At 34.5% G+C, this 13,706-nt stretch overlaps 1 protein-coding gene across 3 annotated transcripts in view; it reads left to right on the top strand.

Moving 5' to 3' along the window:
* Nucleotides 1–3,201, top strand: part of LOC136041412 (peptide-N(4)-(N-acetyl-beta-glucosaminyl)asparagine amidase-like) — a 44,525-nt gene extending 41,324 nt beyond the window's left edge. For 2 of the 3 annotated variants that reach the window (XM_065726068.1, XM_065726067.1), the window contains exon 6: nucleotides 2,996–3,200. In XM_065726068.1, coding sequence (XP_065582140.1) covers nucleotides 2,996–3,171 — 176 coding nt within the window. In that variant the 3' untranslated portion in view covers nucleotides 3,172–3,200. Of the gene's footprint in view, nucleotides 1–2,995 lie in introns of all 3 variants that reach the window. The other variant, XM_065726066.1, reaches the window with a different exon arrangement.
* Nucleotides 3,202–13,706: the final 10,505 nt, after the last annotated feature.

Raw genomic sequence — 13,706 nt, 5'->3', positions numbered from 1 at the left:
CTTTTTCAAAAATCATATTCATGATTCTCAACAATTTATCCCTAACTTTACTCCAATATATCTAAAGAGCTCATTTTACATACTATTAGCACCTGGGGTCTCATTTTCTTTATCCTTTAATTAGCGTCACTTATTCTTCCTCACAAAATAAATCTATATTCACATCCTAAGGGCCAAAAACTTTCTATTTTTTCTATATCTTTTTCTTTAACTCTATTTCGATTTAGCACGTTCTCACAAAGCTACTCTAGGACGTTTTTCGTATACCTCAGTTTCTCCGACCTTTGGCATATCTTTTCTATTGATTCAAGGTCTCAAAATTTAGGAAAAATTAAGTGAGGAAGTTGGGTTTAATTTGAATAAAGCAGTGGTAAAGAAAAAAAACAAACAACAAATTAATTAATAAACAAAAATAATTCGAATATTTCAACTTCACGCCCAGGAACCTATGTCAACAGGGAAAAAATGAAAAAAAAAAGTTTAATCAGAAAAAGAAAAAAAAGAAAACACAACAAGAGAAAAAAAACAAAAGACAAACAAAAATATAAAATTAACATCTCAATAAATTTCCACAATAATGCAAAACTGTAACACAGAAACGGCTCTGAAAATCTCTAGTAGAGTAGATTTTTCTCATCTTTAGACTTGGATTGGCAAAGGGGATTTATCAAAAATAAAATACTATATTTATTTAAAAGAATTTGCAAAAAACAGTTTACCACCTCTGATCAAATTTACAGGTTAAAAACATTTTATCTATTTTGGTATTCTTAATTTATATATAGCAACAGGTCAACAAAACTTGTGCATTATAAATTAAGTGGCTTTTTTTTTATCTGCCAGTTTAGAGAATTGAGCTAAAATATTTTTTTGGGGTTCGTTTTTTTTCCCGTTGATAAAGGCTCCCAGATTTGGATTTGAAATATTCTGATTTTTTTCATTGATTTTGATTCAAACAACCAAAGGTTGGTTGTTTGTGTTTTATTCGTTGTCACTGCTTTATTTAATTGTCCCTAATTTAATGTCACTGTTTTTCTCGCTTAATTTTCTGTAAATAGAACAGCGGTGTGGTCCAGGAAATCACTCAAAATTTAGGTCTTTGCTTTTGTCACAAGGCGATATTATACCAAAGGTTGACTTGTTGAATCTAAAGGTTGATCGTTTTTTCTGTTCTTTAAAATTTTGTTTGTTACTGGTGCTGCCTTAGAGAAAAACTTCTCCCTATTTTAAAGTCTAAAGAAGTTTATTGAATACAATACAAAGTACAATTCAAAATAGAATTACAATACACTTATTCCCCCTCGAAAGACTCCATGGCCAGGGAAAAATTGGCGTTCTCCAGGCCCAAGAAGCTCCACAGGGCAGGAAACGCTGAGTATACTATCTTCGTTTTGTGTTAACGTAAACATTGATATAAACCCTAAAAAAATAATAGGATTCTTTCAGGGATGAGTAATTGCTGTTATTTTATTTATTTATTTTTTTAAATGAAGTTCTGAATGTCGTTAATCCTGTTGCGAGAGCAACACTTTGGTTTTGTCCCGTTTTTTTTCCTATGCCGCCGATCTCTGCTTATTCCCGGAAACTGGTAAGGGTCTAACCCGTGCGGTTTTTTCGGAAAGTGTGGACATCAGACCGGATTGATGAATATGACAATACATTTTGGAAAGCTCTGCAGAACTCTTGCCTGGGGCCAAAAAGGATGGTTTTTGCTTGTCCACGAGCCAGAGCCTATGGTGTGCGAAGTGAAGTGGAGAGGAGTCCTCTCTATGTCAGAGAGGAGTATCTGAAGTTGTGCAGCCAAGCTTTCGTTTCATCAAACCGTGTTTCTGCTTTCGAGCGGAAAGCTCCGTTCTAGCAGGCAGGCACCACTTTCAAATTGAAGATGGACTAAAATCTATAGTTGGCTTACGGCAAAAAAAAATCAACTTTGAACTAAGACAGATATAATTTTTTTTGACGGCAATCGATAGCTCTTGATGCGCTGATCTAAGTATATGATGTCCATTTTTTGGTTTAAAAATTGCTTCATGAGGTATACCCGTTAGAAAGTTTCAAGGGGTTGACAACTTCAGTAGTAAGGTACACACTGAAACGAAATCTAGGCCGATACAAATTGTGAGACATATAGAGGACTTGTAAGCAACAGTCGGCTGTTAGGTAATATTCAACTTCAGGAATGAGGGGCTAGCAAATTTTGCTAGTTGGTGTATCTATTATTTGTTTCCAACCAATTTGGTTCCAGTGGTAAGACATGTAGGGGAATTGTAAGTAATAATCTGCTATTAGGCTACAGTCAACTTCAGCGATGATGGGTTTGCAACTATGGTAGTTGGTGTACCCAATTATTTGTTTCCGGTGAACTTGATGCCTATCACGAGATAGGGACTTATGAGTAAAAATCGGTTTACTTTGGGCGGGAAACGGCTGTTAGCTCATAATCATCTTCGGCAATGAGGGGTTTGCCACTTTTGCTAGTTGGTGTACCTATTATTTGTTTCCGCTGTATTTGATGGTTAAACCAATTTGGTTCCAGTGGTAAGACATGTAGGGGACTTGTAAGTAATAATCGGCTGTTGGGCTACAATCATCTTCAGCGATGAGGGGTTTGCAACTTTTGCTAGTTAGTGCACCCATTTATTTGTTTCCGGTGAACTTGATGTCTATCACAGGAGAGGGACTAGCCTGTATATTTTAACTTTGTAGTGTTTCTTTGGGTGTTGTTTTCCTGAATTATTTGTGAATCGCCTCTTTTGTTTCAAATGACCTCTTTGAAATAATGAACACTCAGTATATGACAAATTAAAACCCAAGTATTGAGGACCTCTGTTTGCTTAAGGACCTTGCTTTTAAAGACTAGCTAATGTGCTGCTATAGACTACGCCCCAAAATTATTCCGCATTAATTATACACTGGCTGTACTTTTGCACGGTCTTTGGTGTCTAAATAAATACTTTTGTATAACTGTAAATTAATATTAGTTTTATGGTTTCAGAGATTTCATTTCTTGATCTAAATAATTCCAAGGAAGTAACAATTGAACTACAATTGTCTGGAAGTTCCGGTGACTGTGCGTGGCAACACTCCCAACTTTGCAGAAAATCACTAAATGAAAATAATAGCACTGGAGATTTGATCATAGATTTGTATGTAGAAAGTGGAAACAAGTGATGTTTTGTAATTACAAAGTTTAAAAAAAAATTAAATATGTATTTTTGAAATGTTATGCAAACAAAAAAGAACAAGCCACAAAAATCTTTTCGAGTTATAGACATTAGATATGTCGCGTATCCTGCCATCTTATTAAAGTCACTTCATTGCTTTCCTTTCTATGAGATTGCCCCTTTCTTTAGCTCAGTTTTTATTTCTAGAGTACCTTAAACATTAAGTTTATTTTTTATTTTTTTTTGCTATGAGGACAGCTCACTTGTGGTCCTTCACAAAATATCAGCTTTGTTTTGTTTTCACGAGCTGCAAACTATAGTCGGCTTTTTTTTTGTTTGTTTTTCCAGGTTTTACAATATAGAGGATAATCTGATTTTTTTTTATTTTTTCGTAACTTAGAATAATTTTAACTTTTCACTTTGTCAATTAGGGCCCGACCGATACGGATTTTCAAGATCCGATTTCGATGTATTGGTAGCATACCGACATGATGCCGATATATTTCCATCCGGAAAAATCCCTAAAGTTTAAACCCATGTTCTCTTCCCATATTCGTACCTGCATATTTCTCCCTGGTCTATTACACACCAAAGAACAGCCTCAATAACTCACTATGGATTCCAAAAATTAGGTCATTTACAGGAATCGTTTGATTTTCTTTACTTTTTATGATAAGCACCTTCTGAGCACACAAACAAAATGGCGTATATTTGTGGATGTGACGACCTAGAAAAAAATTTTATCAGAGAAGATGCTTTAGTTATATAAACACACATACGTGAAGATCTGATTGAAAGAAGCTTAAGATGTTTATTGAAATTGATTATTCAAGATCCAAATTTCAATAGTGGGACTTTGAATTTTAATCTTTCACAAACTAATGTGAAAGCTTTACTTTACATTCATATTAGATAAAAAAAACAAGTTTTTTAACTGAAAGTAAGGAGCGACATTAAAACCTAAAACGAACAGAAATTACCCCGTATATGAAAGGGGCTGTTCCTCTTCAACGCCTCGCTCTTTGCGCTAAAGTTTGACTCTTTCTCTCAACTCTACTTTTCAAAACAGTAAAAACTTTAGCGTAAAGAGCAGGGCTTTGAAGAAGGAACAGCCCCTTTCATGTACGGGACAATTTCTGTTCATTTAAAGTTTTTATGTCGCTCCTTACTTTCAGTTAAAAAAACTTGTTATTTTAATTTAATTTCTGAACGTTTTTTAGTTAATCCATGTTTTGATTTCGGCTCTCCGCATAAGAATAATTAAAGCGAAATTTACATATTTATTTATTTGGCTAAATGGCTTTCCCATAGTTTTGATCGAATGATTTTGAGAAAAAAGGAGGGGGAGGAGGCCAGGTGCCCTCCAATTTTTTGGGTACTTAAAAAGGCAACTAGAATTTTTATTTTTTTACGAACGTTTTCATTAGTAAAAGATATGCGTAACTTACGGATTAGCTTACGTAACAAACTTCCATATTCGTATGTTTTTATTAAATGTATGAGAGGGTTCGCCCACTCGCCAATACCTCGCTCTTTATTCTAAAGCTTAAATTTTGTCCCCTGAATCACAAAGGCCGTAGAATAAATAGTTCAAATTACTAAAAATACTTTACCGTAAAGAGTGAGGTATTAGGAGGAGGTAAACCCCTTATATGCGTAATATTTTCTGTTCGTTTTACGTTTTAATGCTACTCCTTACTTTCAGTTGTAAGAAACTTTTCATATTTATTTTTTCATTGTTTTTTTTTTAAATAATGCTAGAAAATGCTGCGCCCCCTTCATGGAAATCTTCTTTCCCCATTACAAATTTCTCCTTAAAAAGTTTCCCCACACAACACCCTCTTCTCAACCCCTCCTCCCAACCAAAAAATCCCCCTGAAAACGTCTGTACACTTCCCAATAACCATTACTATATGCAAACATTGGTCAAAGTTTGTAACTTACACCCCCTCCCACGGCGACTGTGGGGGAGTAAGTCATCCCCAAAGACATAGTTATAAGGTTTTTCGACTATGCTGAATAAAATGACTATCTCAAGAATTTTGATCCGACGACTTTGGGAAAAAATGAGCGTGGGAGGGGGCCTAGGTGCCCTCCAATTTCTTGGTCATTTAAAAAGGGCACTAGAACTTTTCATTTCCGTTCGAATGAGCCCTCTCGCAGAATTCTAGGACTACTGGGTCAATACGATCACCTCTGAAAAAAAAGAAAAAAAGAGAGAGAAAAACAAAAACAAAAAAAAACACCCATCTGTGATTTGTCTTCTGGCAAAAAATACAAAATTCCACATTTTTGTAGATAGGAGCATGGAATTTGTACAGTCGGGTTCTCTGGTGAATCTGATGGTGTGATTTTCGCTAAGATTCTATGACTTTTAGGGGGTGTTTCCCCCTATTTTATAAAATAGGACAAATTTTTTCAGGCTCGTAACTTTTAATGGGTAAAACTAAACTTGATGAAACTTATATATTTAAAATCAGCATTAAAATGTGATTCTTTTGATGTAATTACATAAAAAAACTAGTTTTTTTAACTGAAAGTAAGGAGCGACATTAAAACTTAAAACGAACATAAAATACTCCGTATATGAAATGGGTTGTCCCCTCCGCAAGCCCCCGCTCGTAGGAGTAAGTAAGGAGCGACATTAAAACTTAAAACGAACAGAAATTACTCCGTATATGAAATGGGTTGTCCCCTCCGCAATCCCTCGCTCTTTACGCTAAAGCTTTTAATTGTATTAAAAAGCAGAGTTGTGGCAAAGTGTCAAACTTTGGCGTAAAGAGCGAGGGATTGCGGAGGGGACAACCGATTTCATATACGGAGTAATTTTTTTGGTCACTTAAAAAGGGCAATAGAACTTTTCATTTCCGTTAGAATGAGCCCTCTTGCGACATTCTAGGACCACTTGGTCAATACGATTACCCCTGAAAAAAAAAAAAAAAAAAAAACAAATTAACACGCACCCGTGATTTGTCTTCTGGCAAAAAATACAAAATTCCACACTTTTGTAGATAGGAGCTTGAAACTTCTACAGTAGGGTTCTCTAATACGCTGAATCTGATGGTGTCATTTTCGTTTAGATCGTACGACTTTTGGGGGGTGTTTCCCCCTATTTTCCTAAATAACGCAAATTTTCTCAGGCTCGTAACTTTTGATGGGTAAGACTAAACTTGATGAAACTTATATATTTAAAATCAGCATTAAAATGCGATTCTTTTGATGTAGCTATTGATATCAAAATTTAATTTCTTAGAGTTTTGGTTACTATTGAGCCGGATCACTCCTTACTACAGTTCGTTACCACGAACTGTTTGACTATTGGTATCAAAATTCCTTTTTTCTATGGCACTTGGTATTAACCAAGTGACAAAGTGGCCCGTTAATTCGGAAAAAAAAAATAGAAAAATAGAAGTATTTTTGACGTACCAACGGTTGATCAGATCTTAATGAAATTTGATGTTTGGAAGTATATCGTATCTCAGAGCTGTTATTTTAAATCCTGACCGGATCTGGTGACGTTGGGGGGAGTTGGGAGGGGGAAACCTAAAATCTTGGAAAACACTTAGAGTGCAGGAATCGGGATGAAACTTGGTGGGGAAAATAAGCACAAGTCCTAGATACATGATTGACATAACCAGAACGGATCTGCTCTCTTTGGGGTAGTTGTGGCGGGGGTTAATTCTGAAAAATTAGAAAAAAATGAGGTATGTGATGGGATCTCAATGAAATTTGATATTTAGAAGGATATTGTGTCTCAAAGCTCTTATTTTAAATCCCGACCGGATCTGGTGACATTGGGGGGAGTTTGGGTTGGGGGAACCTAAAATCATGGAAAACGCTTAGATTGGAGGGATCTGGATGAAACTTGGTGGGAAAAATAAGCAGAAGTTTTAGATACGTGATTTACATAATTGGAACGGATCCGATCTGTTGGAGGGGGGGTTCCTTCTGAAAAATTAGAAAAACAGATGTATTTTTAACTTCCGAAGGAATGATCGGATCTTCATGAAACTTCATATTTAGAAGGACCTCTTAACTCAGATCTTTTATTTTAAATCTCAACCGGATCCAGCGTCATTAGGGGGGGGGGACCGGAAATCTTAGAAAATACTTAAAGCGAAGAGATCAGGATGAAACTGGATGGGATGAATAAAAACCTTCCTAAGATATGTGGCTGACATAACCGGACCGGATCTGCTCTCTTTGGTGGAGTTGGGGGTGGGGGTAATTTTGAAAATTGAGGTATTTGCAACTTACGAAAGGGTGACCGGATCTTAATGAAATTTGATCTTTAGAAGGATCTTGTGCTTTAAAGCTCTAATTTTAAATTTCAATCTGTTCCTGTGGCACTTAGGAGAGTTGGAGGGGGAAACCGGAATTCTTGTAAAACGTGAAAACTGGGTTATTTTTATCTTACGAATAGGTGATCGGATCTTAATGAAATTTGATATTTAGGAGGAATTCATGTGTCAGAGCTCTTATTTAAAATCCCGACCAGATCTTTTGACATTGGGGGGAGTTGGAGGGGGAAATCTCGGAAAATACTTGGAGTGGAAGAATCGGGATGAATCTTGGTGGATTAAATAAGCAAATGTCCTTGATACGTGATTGACGTAACTGTACTGGATTCACTCTCTTTGGGGGAGTTGGGGGGAGGGGTTCAGTGATTTGGCGAGTTTGGTGCTTCTGGACGTTCTGGGACGATGAAAATTGGTAGGCGTGTCAGTGAGCTGCACAAATTGACTTGATAAAGTCGTTTTCCTAGATTCGAACATCTGGGGGGGGGGCTAAAGGGAGAGCTTTGAATCTTTACTTCAACCAGGAGGCAAGTTTAATTATAAGATTAATTTTTTCGGAAAACGAGGTTTATCTTATAATTTTATGACGAAATGATTCGTAAACTGATCATGCGAGGAGTTTCATGCATAAATCTCAAACACATCAAGAGTAAAATCTTGGGCACGGGGGTCACTGGACCAAAGTTACCTATGTGACTCGAGGTTGGCACAAAATTGACAAGTTTATTTTTGATAAGATTAAAAAAAGAGAAAAGAACAGAACAAGGATGCCAGAATAATTTTGGGGGAGGGTTGCCCCCTCCAACCCCGGCGATCTGTTCCTGGCCTAATTTGTTTTTAACTCATTCATTCATCTAATTTCAACCAAATTAGCTATATAATCAAAATAAATAAGCAGACATATTTATTCATACGAAGGGCCTATTGGACCATTCTCTTTTAGTTAGTCACAAAACTAAAATTGAAGGTTTTTATTAGTAGGGAGGGGGCAGGAGTAGTTAAAAAATCTCCCCTTTACATAAATTAATATTGTAAATCGCCTTATCATACCCCCATCAATGACGCCCTGAAACCGTACCCTAAATCGACGGGCTCTTAAGAAAGAGAATAAAAAAAATCTACCAGGAAAAGAAAAAAGAAAACACAATCTGAAGATGAAGATTTATCGTCAGAATCAGTTCTTCAACTGGCAAGCAAGTTTAATAATATGATCAAATTTTCCTGGAAATGAGTTTTATCTTGTAATTTTATTACCGAATTATTCGTAAAATGATCATGCGAGCAATTTCATGACTATATCTCTAACAGATCAAGAGCAAAATCATGGGCATGTTGGTCCAGTGGACCAAGGGTGCCAATGTGACTCGAGGTTCCAAATTGAAAAGTTTATGTTAAATAAGATTTAAAGAAAGGAAAAAAGAACAAAATAATGGTACCAGAAGTATCTTGGGGGGAGGGTCGCCCCATCCGACCCCGTGGATCTGTTTCTGGCTCAAATTACTTTTAACTTGTTCATTCATTTAATTTCAACCAAATTAGCAATATAATTAAAATAAATAAATAGATTTTTTTTTTATACGAAAGCTCTATTGGACCATTCACTACTTAGGCAGGTCAAAAAAAAATCCCCCTTAACATAAAGTAATGTTGTAAGTTGCCTGATCATACCCCCATCAATGACGCCCAGAAACTGTACCCTAAATCTCTTCTCTGCTCACTTCAAAGAGCCCAAAATAGGGCAGTGAAGACTACTTTTGTTCTCCCTCGGCTTTACCCTTCCTCTGATCTTTATAATGATACTGGAATAGCTCCGCTAGATCATTTTATTGGTAAAAGTACTCTTTTATTTAGCGCATTCTGCTTTTCTAGGTACTCTCTCACCGACCCTGGAGCAGTTTATCTCACGGACAGGCTCAGGTAGGTACTCTTCTTCTTTACGTAGTTCTTGTCGACGAATTATTTTACCAAAACGATCCTCCACAGCAGCTCAGAGGTCTCCTGTATATCAGTCAATTCTATTATGGAATTCCATCCCTTCGGATGTCCCTCTTTTTCTTTCTGCAAAGGCATTATTTCGGCGGGTCTTTCCAGTTCAATAATTTTTGTATCTCTTTTTAATTCTATCCCAATTTATATGTCACTTCTCTTCTTTTAAAATCATTTTCAGCTATATGTTAAATCTCCTTCTAAATCTTCTATCTGTTAAAGTTCGTTGTCTTCCAGTGTTGACTTGATAAAGTCGTTTTCCCAGATTCGACCATCAGGGGGGCTAAAGGAAGAGGAAAAAATTAGGTATTTATAACTTACGAGTGGGTGATCGGATCTTAATGAATTTTGTAACTTCTGATGGGTAGAACTAAACTTGATGAAAGTTATATATTTAAAATCAGCATTAAAATGCGATTCTTTTGATGTAACTATTGGTATCAAAATTCCGTTTTTTAGAATTTTGGTTACTATTGAGCCGGGTCGCTCCTTACTACAGTTCGTTACCACGAACTGTTTGATTAAAAAATGTCGGCCACTTTGCCACAGTTTGGAATTAGTCAATTTAGGGTGTCTGGCTTAAAAATTGCTCAAAAATTACTCAGAACGTAATAAAACAACTGCATAAAGAAACTAAATTAATTATCCTGTACTAGATTTTTATCTTGTACTAGATTGAGCTTCAGAAGGAACTTCAAAATGTCAGCCACTTTGCCACAGTTTCAGAATCAGTCAATGTAGAGTATCAGGCTTTTAGGTGAATTCAATTAATATGATATGAACATACAAGGTCAATAGTTCAATATTAGAATGCAGAAGGATATACCTAAGGATTTGAACTTTCTAATTTCATAGAATATGTTTCTATTCACCAAAATGAAAAATGAATTAAATGAGCTACCGAAAGCAATACTCCCTGTCATGATGATTCTTGCTCCCTGCCCTGTTGATTTTTGAATTTAAAAAAAGTGAATAGTTGTGGGAAAACTCAAAGTCATGGCCAATCGTATTCAGAAAGCACTGCCGTATTCAGAATTTTTTGAGGGGGGATTATTCATTTCACAAAAAAACTTTTAAAAATGCATCACAAATGTGTTTGTATCCATTTTCGTTATGTTTTTAGGCGTCAGACCAAAAATTTGAGGCAGGGGGCTTAAACCCCTAATCCCCCCCAGATACAGCCTTGACAAAAGGTGCCAAGGCTTTATTCCTATAAGACAGAGAAAGAAAACAATTTGAAGATGAAAATCTTCTCTCAGAATCAGTGCTTCACTTAGCAAACAAGTTTAATTATATGATTAATTTTTCCCGAAAACGAGGTTTATCTTACAATTTTATGACGAAATGATTCGTAAAATGACTATGTGAGCAGTTTCATGTCTAAATGTCTAACAGATCAACAGCAAAATCTTGGGTGCAGGGGTCACTGGACCGAGGGTGCCAATGTGACTCGAGGTGGGCATCAAATTGACAATTTTATTTTAAATACGATTTATAAAAGAAGAACGGGATAAGGGCACCAGAAGTATCTTGGGGTGGGTGGTCACCCCCTCCGTCCTCGTGGATCTGTTCCTGGCTAAATTGTTTTAACTCTTTCATTGATCTAATTTACACCAAAATAGCTACATAATTAAAATAAATAGATAGATAGATTTATTCACACGAAAGCCCTATTGGGCCATTCGCTATTTAATTAGTCACGAAACTAAAACTAGGATTTTTTTTAGGGAAGAGGGGATTTATCGTTAGTCAGCACTTACCTTTCAATTTCCGGATATTTTACTAAAATATCAGAAATATGCTTCGATCTCCTTCCACATTCAGCATTCAGTCTTCGTCTCTCATCCATTCTCTGCTCGTTTCCAGATTTTTGTTTCTTTTTATACATTTTGAACTTTTATCTACAAAGCTACCTTTCAATATAATTTCAGATTTTAAATTGACAAATAACTATAACATCCGGTGTTACTGTTCGTTTATATGGTAATACGAAGAAAAACTGATTAATCAAAACACGAGTTTCTATGTTCATAAAATAAAGGGAAGCTAGTAGCAATCAAAGATTTTTATGCCAATTTTGCAGATATTTTGCAGAACCGGCTGAAAATTAATAATTTTTGATCGTTTTAAGTTTCAACTTTACTCTTTACGTTCATAATTTTTCAACGCTGGAATTTCAGGGCTGGTCCTCAACATAACACCTTAAGATAGGTACTCGCTGTATGTGATCGAAATATCTATACTTTTGTACCTTTTTTTTATTATCTAAATAAATGGATTGATCCCCATTTGAAAATTTATTTGTTCAGGGCTTGGGGGATTAACTATACATTGCGCAATGCAATCTTGGCCATAATTTTGAATTTGTGACTTTGATCCAAAAAAGGTCCAAACGTAGAAGAATATCACAACAACAAGCAAAGTCAGCGACAGCTGACCTTCTCTGCGTAGGGCTATAAATTAGGGCGGGAACTTTATTATGTAGATTGTTTATTATATATAGAACTTTATCTATATAGATTAGGGCGGGAACTTAGGGCTGCGTAGGGCGGGAACTTTAAGGTTCAAAGCTTTCTCCTTTGGGCTTCTTTTTAAGCAAAATAAAAGTTTCAGGCTGCTTTTTTTTCAATTGTCAAGTGAAAAATTCACAAGACACAATCAACAAGAAAGTAGGAAAGCAGAGTTTTTGGCTCTTGCAGCCAAAAGACTCATTAGAGTGCAAATTCTAATGATTACAATATATGCAATGTTATATTTGGAATAGTCATTATACTTTTTACTTAAATCTTTACTGGCAAAAATCATGCCAAACAAGAAAATAAAGTTTGTGTCGAATTGGCAATATACTGAAAGGCTCCCAACTCAGCTCTTATTGTTACTATTTGTTCAATATGTTACTTCTTATTTTACCTTTCAAGCTTAGTATAACATTTCTGATTCCTCTATTTTAAGAAAATTATCAACCTCAATATTTTTTTATTCGTTAACCTCAAAATTATAACCTATATCCAACTTTCCAATGGTAAAACTTATGTATCATTGGAAAAAGGCTTTTTGTTATCTCCAATTGACTGTGGAAGAAAGTAGGGTTGAATATAAAAAATAAAGTATCAAAGAAAATAATATACACTAAAAATGTTGTTTTGTTATACTGTTCTCATTAAATGTCATTGCTAGTGAATTGGTATGATGTGTCATGGTATCTTTGAGTCTTTGAGTTCCTTTATATTTCGATGAACTGTTTTCCCCTTAAGTCCCTTCTTCAAATTATATAGAATACTAGATATATGCATATATATATATATATATATATATATATATATATATATATATATATATATATATATATATATATATATATATATATATATATATATATATATATATATATATATATATATACATATATATATATATATATACATATATATATATATATATATATATATATATATATATATATATATATATATATATACATGTATATATATATATATATATATATATATATATATACATGTATATATTATATATATAATATATATATATATATATATATATATATATATATATATATATATATATATATATATATATATACATGTATATATATATATATATATATACATGTATATATATATATATATATATATATATATATATATATATATATATATATATATATACATGTATATATATATATATATATATATATATATACATGTATATATATATATATATATATATATATATAATATATATATATATATATATATATATATATATATATATATATATATATATATATATATATATATCATGAAAAGAGAAATCACCAATGCAACAGCACAAACACAAAAAAAAAAAAGAGAGAGAGACAGAAGGAGAAAAGGAAGACTGTTTTCCTAAATTAGTGATTAATATAGACCAGCACTTGAATGAGGCCTTAACCCTACTCATCCATCCAATCACATAGGTCAAACAGCATAGCCATACACAATCAACCACAAAGAATAATCCATGGACAGGCAGTCATGTCGTCAATAAGTATAAGTCGTCATTTACCAAACAATAGAAAAAATAGTAAAGACAAATAATTCAGAGGCAACAACCCAACACAAGGGCTCATCAGGAGAATACACTGGCCTATATGGGGTTTCGCCACTTTAAATTCTCTACCCCACCGAGTGTTGTGGCTACCACAGAATATCCATGGCATCCCCGTGTCAGGTATCACCCCCAAAATACATGCCTATGA

This window comes from Artemia franciscana, unplaced genomic scaffold (genome assembly GCF_032884065.1).
Source record: "Artemia franciscana unplaced genomic scaffold, ASM3288406v1 PGA_scaffold_218, whole genome shotgun sequence".
Lineage (NCBI taxonomy): Eukaryota > Metazoa > Arthropoda > Branchiopoda > Anostraca > Artemiidae > Artemia > Artemia franciscana.
The sequence above is the reverse complement of the archived record's forward strand: the minus strand, read 5'-3'. Positions and strand labels throughout refer to the sequence as shown.